General features: G+C 41.1%; 1 protein-coding gene across 1 annotated transcript; it reads left to right on the forward strand.

Moving 5' to 3' along the window:
* The first annotated feature begins 4,740 nt into the window (after positions 1–4,740).
* LOC145580793 (uncharacterized) lies at positions 4,741–5,253 on the forward strand. The gene has a single exon (XM_081637895.1). The coding sequence runs from the start codon at positions 4,741–4,743 to the stop codon at positions 5,251–5,253; it is 513 nt and encodes a 170-aa protein (XP_081494021.1).
* The last annotated feature ends 1,137 nt before the right edge of the window (positions 5,254–6,390 follow it).

Raw genomic sequence — 6,390 nt, forward strand, 5'->3', positions numbered from 1 at the left:
TAAGGGAACTGCTTTTGACTGGTACACCAACTTAGAGGCTGAGTCCATTGATAGTTGGGATCAAATGAAAATGGAGTTTTTAGGTCGATTCTTCAGCACTGAGCGTGTTGTTAGCATGACTGAGCTAACCCAAACTGCGCAATGGGAGGAAGAGCCAGTCATTGATTACATCAACCGCTGGCGGGCTTTAAGTTTGGAATGTAAAGATCGCCTGACTGAAACCTCTTCCATCGAGATGTGTATTAATGGGATGAGTTGGGAACTACATTACATCCTAAAGGGCATCAAGCCAGGATCGTTTCAAGAGTTGGCGACGAGAGCTCATGATATGGAACTCTCGATCGCCTACAACAAGAAGAAGAGGGGGCTTTCTTCGGAAGCCAAGAAAGAAAAGAAGGAGTATCACAAAAACGACAAGTCCTCCAAAAGTTCAACTAAGGAGACATTGTCTATGACTACCTCTTGCACCCATCAAAATTTCGGGAAAGAATAAAGAAGAAAGTAAGGGTTCATCTTCAAGATTTGTCAAGAAAGATAAACCTACTTTGAAAGAGCTTCAAGCTAAGAAGTACCCTTTCCCAGACTCTAACTTGTCTAACATGTTAGACAAATTTCTTGAAAACAAAATCATCGAGTTGCCTGAGTCAAAGCGCCCTAAGCAGATGAGCAAGACATTTGATCTCAATTATTGTCCATATCATGGGTTGATCAGTCATCCTATTGAAAAGTGTATAACACTTAAGGAGAAAATAATGCAATTGGGGAAGGATGGGACAATCGAATTAGATGTTGACGAGCCAGCGACATCCAATCATGCCACAGTACCTCTTGCACCATCATTCCAAGCTCAAACTTTGCAATTTGGAAGTTTAGAGCCTGTGATCATACTTGTGGAGAGTCAACCTATTTGACATGAAGTCTCATTCCAGGGTGAACAACCTATACATCTTAACTCCCGGAATGAAGACGATGATGAAGGGTGGACATTGGTGACAAGGAGAAGGCCAAGGAAACAAGTGCATACTCCTAAATCACAACCTTCACATCGTAGAAGAAAGGAACAAAGGAAGAGAAAACCTAAGCATTCGAAGGGTAGAAAGAAAGCAAATGAAGCCAGCAAGCAAAAGGTCCTCCCTATAGATTTGCTTGAGCAAGAGTCGTTGTGTCCCGTAACTTTGGAGGGGTATTTCCCAGAAGACTACTTTACTGTGGTTACGGGAAATACGGTTTCCTTTGTGGAAAGTGAGGAGGAACAAGTTGATAATGAAACATCAACAAAATCAGCTTTACAATAATCCGAGGTGGTAATAAACCCAAAAATATCTACTGTCTTGGATGCTCTTCCTTCAAGCATGGGATAAAGGCAAAATTTTCATTTGCCTAAAAAAATGTGTCAATAGTTATCTCTTACACTTCAACACCCAGAGTTGTATGCCGATAAGGTGAAAAATGATGGAGAACCTGAGGAAGATGCCACAAAATGTGTGTCGTGCAACGCAGCCTTGGCTTTCACAGATGATAACTTGTTGATAGGGTCAAAACCCCACAATAGACCCTTGTTTGTGTCGGGGTACATCCGTGAACAAAAAGTGAGTCGCATTTTAGTTGATGGTGGATCCGCTGCCAACATCATGCCAAAATCCACTATGACAGAGTTAGAAATCAAGATGGATGAACTATCTAACAGTCGCATAGTGATCCAAGGATTTAACCTTTACAGTCAGCGTGCGATAGGCATAATACGCCTACAACTCACAATGGGAGAGTTAACGTCATCAACTCTCTTTCATGTGATTGACACAAAGACATCATAAAAAATGTTGCTAGGACGCCCTTGGTTACATGAGAATGGTGTTGTCACATCGACCCCCCATCAATGTCTCAAGTACTATCGTGGGGGCGAAAAGAAGATAAATGGGGATGTCAAACCCTTTAGCAAAGCAGATTCTTACTTTGCTGACGCCAAGTTTTTTGAGGAAGAAGAGGCGTCAAGTGAGATATTACCTTTGCAAGTCCTTTCAACGGGAAAAAGAGAAGTGAAAGAGAACATTGCTTTAGCTTCAAATGCCAAAAAGACATCTCTTGTTGAGGAGAAGCCTCAAAAAAAGGTAGAAGTGGATGCATGAAAAGAGTGACTCTCAGCTTGTCATAAGAGAAAAGCCAAAGTTGTCAACTCCTATTTTGCAATACATCTCAAAATCACGTCGCAAGGAGGGAGAATCACCCTTTGAGTGTCGAGAGGTTAATCTTGATGCTAAGGTAGCAATGCCAATTGATAAAACTACTCTTCAAAGCTTGAAGAGTAAAATAACTATACCATTGGGTAAAGGCGCGCAAAGCCAAATTTCTAAGTTATCAACAGAGTCATCTAAGGCAAAAGAGCTTAACAAAGCAAAGTTTAGCCAAAATGCATACAAGCTATTGGCAAAGTCGGGATATGACTTTGAAAACCCAACACCTATGGGTTAGGTCATTGACATTAAACCCAGCGTACTCAATGATACTCAGAAAAAAACTACTTGACTATGGCTCTAGTTATCAAGAATCCAAGGCAGGCCTAGGGTTTCAGCGCCCCAAACCCATCAAAATTGGTGTATGGCGTAAAGTAGACACTTCTTCCTCACAATACATTACTGCCGAGGAACTCAAGGAAGGTGAAGGTGAGAACGATGTTCCCACTCCCAGAACTTTTGTATTTGATCAATTTCAACCATCTACCACAAGGAATCATATCTCAGCGTTCGATAGACTTGGAGAATGTGACCATAGGGTGAAAGAAACTTCAAGCTCTCAACCCTTAAGGCGAAAAGTGTCTTTCTTTAACCACGTAGACATGACAAATGCCTCTAGCAAAGAATAAAGGCAGTCAGCTTTTAATCGTATAAAGAAAAGGGAAGACGATGTCATGAAAAATGATGAGCCGAAAAGTGTTGTTCCCTCTCGCATGAAGAGAACGCAAGACATAGACATCACTGAGAAACAACCTTTAAAGGAAAGAGTTCGCACTGTGGTTTTCACTAACCAAAATGAGTCGTGAGAACATACTACAGAGGAACATAAGGAGATTGTTTTCAAGAACCATATGACGGCTGAAGAGATGCCAAATCCCGATGAGGAAATAGAAATTGATGAAACTCCCAAGACACTTGAAGACGGGGGGCAAGCAACAGTAGATGAGCTAAAAGAGTTAAACCTTAGCACTCTTGAAGACCCACGCCCTGTATACATCAGTGCTCTTCTTACCCAAGCAGAAGAACAAGAGTACTTCAAATTACTCTCCAAGTACAAAGATGTATTTGCATGGAGTTACAAAGAAATGACAGGTCTCAACCCGAAAGTCGCCGTCCATCGATTGGCAATCAAAAAGGGTCAGATCCCAAAGAAGCAATCACAAAGACAATTCAGGCTAGAGTTGATCCCAAAAATTGAATCTGAGGTGAACAAACTCATTGATGTAGGGTTCATTCGTGAAGTCAAATACCCTACATGGATAGAAAACAGTGTCCCTATGAGGAAGAAAAATGGACAACTGCGAGTTTGTGTGGATTTCCGCGATTTGAATGAAGTATGTCCCAAGGATGACTTCCCACTTCCAGTCACGGAAATTATGATCGAAGCCACCACTAGACATGAGGCATTATCATTCATGGATTGCACAGCCGGATATAATCAAATTCACATGGCGCCTGAAGATCAAGAAGCTACGGTGTTTCGCACCCCAAAAGGGATATTTTGCTACAAAGTTATGTCATTCGGTTTAAAAAATGCCGGGGCTACGTATCAACATGCAATGCAAAAGATCTTCGAAGATATGATGCACAAAATTGTGGAGTGTTATGTGGATGATTTAGTGGTTAAGTCTAAAAAGAGGGAGCATCACATAGGTGACCTTCGCAATATCTTTGAAAGACTACGCAAATGTCAATTGAAAATGAACCCTCTCAAATGTGCGTTCGGTGTTACCTCACAAAAATTTTTAGGTTTTATCGTAAAACATAGGGGAATTGAAACTCATCAGACCAAAATTAAGGTAATTCAAGAAATACTTGTACCACGAAATCTCAAAGAACTTTGCGGTCTCCAAGGACGCCTTGCATATATTCGAAGGTTCATCTCCAATCTTGCAGGCAGATGTCACCGATTTAGTCATCTCATGAAAAAGGATGCTCCATTCAAATGAGATGAGTCATGTAAAAAAGCATTCAACGATATAAAGAAGTATATGTCCTCTCCGCCGGTTTTGGGGGCACCAGTCAAAGGAAAGCCTCTAATCCTCTACATTGATGCCCAAGAAAAATCATTGGGGGCAATGTGTGCTCAAGAAATTGAAGATCGCAAGGAGATAACTCTTTATTACTTGAGTCGAACATTGGTGGGTGCTGAGTTGAATTATTTACCAATTGAAATATTTGTCTTGCGTTAATTTTTGCCATTCAAAAGTTGAAGCATTACATGCAAGCTCATACAGTCCATGTCGTCTCAAAAGCCGACCCAATCAAGTACATCCTCTCAAAACCAGTGTTATCAGGAAGACTAACTAAATGGGTTGTACACATCAAACAGTACGATATAGTGTTCGTACCACAAAAGTCTGTTAAAGTGTTCGTACCACAAAAGTCTGTCAAAGGACAAGCCATCGCTGACTTCTTTGCCGACCACCCAGTACCACCTGAATGGAAGATTTCCTTTGATTTGCCTGGAGAAGATGTGTTTAACATTGAAATACTACCATCATGAGAAATGTATTTTGACGGGGCTGCTCGTCAAGACGGCGCAGATGCAGAGGTAGTCTTTGTATCTCCAGAAAAGCATGTCTTACCTTACTCGTTTGTGTTAACTCAGTTGTGCTCAAATAACATGGCTAAGTACCAAGCTCTCATTTTGGGTCTTCAAATGGCGGTTGAAATGGGAATTCAAGATGTTGATGTTTATGGAGATTCGCAACTCGTTATAAGTCAACTTTTAGGCGAATATGAAGTCAAGAAAGAGGATTTAATTCCTTATCACAAACATGCATCAAGATTGCTTGACAAGTTTGACATTGTCAAGCTAAGCCATGTTTCAAGGAGTGCCAACAAGATGGCTGACGCACTTGCCAGTCTTGCAGCCACTTTGGCACTAGGGGTAGAGGAAACCATGTCTGTGCCTGTTTGCAATCGTTGGGTAGTTGCACCTGAAGAATATGAAGTTGAAGATGACGAGGTCGAAGAGGTTAACATGATCATTGTCTGCCAAATTGACAAAGAAGACTAGTGTCAACCAATCATTGATTATTTGGATCACCAAAAGCTGCCTAATGATCCATGACATCGAACATAAATCCGCCGTCGAGCCTCTCGTTTTATTCTCTTCAAAGGAACTCTTTATAGACGATTTTTTGACAAGCTATGGTCGAGATGTATAGAAGATGAAGAGGCAGCCAAAACAATTGAGGATTTTCATTCAGGGATTTATGGAGCTTATCAATCTGGTCCTAAGCTTCATAATCGTATCAAAAGGGCGGGGTATTACTGACCCTCAATGGTTCAAGATTGCATGGAGTTCGTTAAAAAGTGTAAAGCATGTCAATTTCATGCAAACTTCATTCACCAACCTCCAGAACCACTACATCCAACTGTGACATCATGGCCATTCGAAGGATGGGGTCTTGACGTGGTTAGTCCGATAACACCAAAGTCATCTGGTGGTCACGCTTACATCCTGGCTGCCACAGATTACTTTTTCAAGTGGGCTAAAGCTATTCCCCTTCGTGAGGTGAAAAAAGAAAATGTTGTCGATTTCATTTGCACCCATATCATTTATAGGTATGGAATATCTCAAAGAATCGTCACTGACAATGGAAAACCATTCGTCAACAACTTGATGGATAGCCTTTGCCAAAAGTTCAAGTTCACGCAACATAAGTCATCCATGTACAATGCTCCCGCAAACGGTCTAACTAAAGCATTTAACAAAACGCTTTGTAGTTTGCTAAGCAAGGTCGTTGCAAAGTCTAAGCATGACTAGCATGAAAAGATAGGGGAAGCACTTTAGGCATATAGGACGACATATAAGAATGCAGCACAATCTACTCCATACGCGTTGGTGTATGGTGTTGAGGTTGTCCTACCCATAGAAGTTCAAATTCTATCACTAAGAATTGTCATTTAAGAGGGTTTAACTAGTGATGAAAATGACAAGCTTCGATTAGCTGAGCTTGAAGCACTTAATGAGAAAAGATTACAAACTCAACAAAAATTGCAATGATATCAAGCTCGCATGTCATGTGCATTCAACAAGAAGGTTAGACCTCGCTCTTTTCATGTGGGAGACATGGTATTGGCAGTGAGAAGACCCATCATTACTTCGCGCAAAACTGGGAGTAAGTTCACATCAAAATGGGATGGTCCT

This window comes from Chenopodium album, chromosome 15 (assembly GCF_948465745.1).
Source record: "Chenopodium album chromosome 15, dcCheAlbu1.1, whole genome shotgun sequence".
NCBI lineage: Eukaryota > Viridiplantae > Streptophyta > Magnoliopsida > Caryophyllales > Amaranthaceae > Chenopodium > Chenopodium album.

What these genes read in the sequence shown, in the direction of transcription:
- LOC145580793 (XM_081637895.1), top strand. Translation starts at nt 4,741, where the DNA reads ATGTATTTTGACGGGGCTGCTCGTCAAGACGGCGCAGATGCAGAGGTA.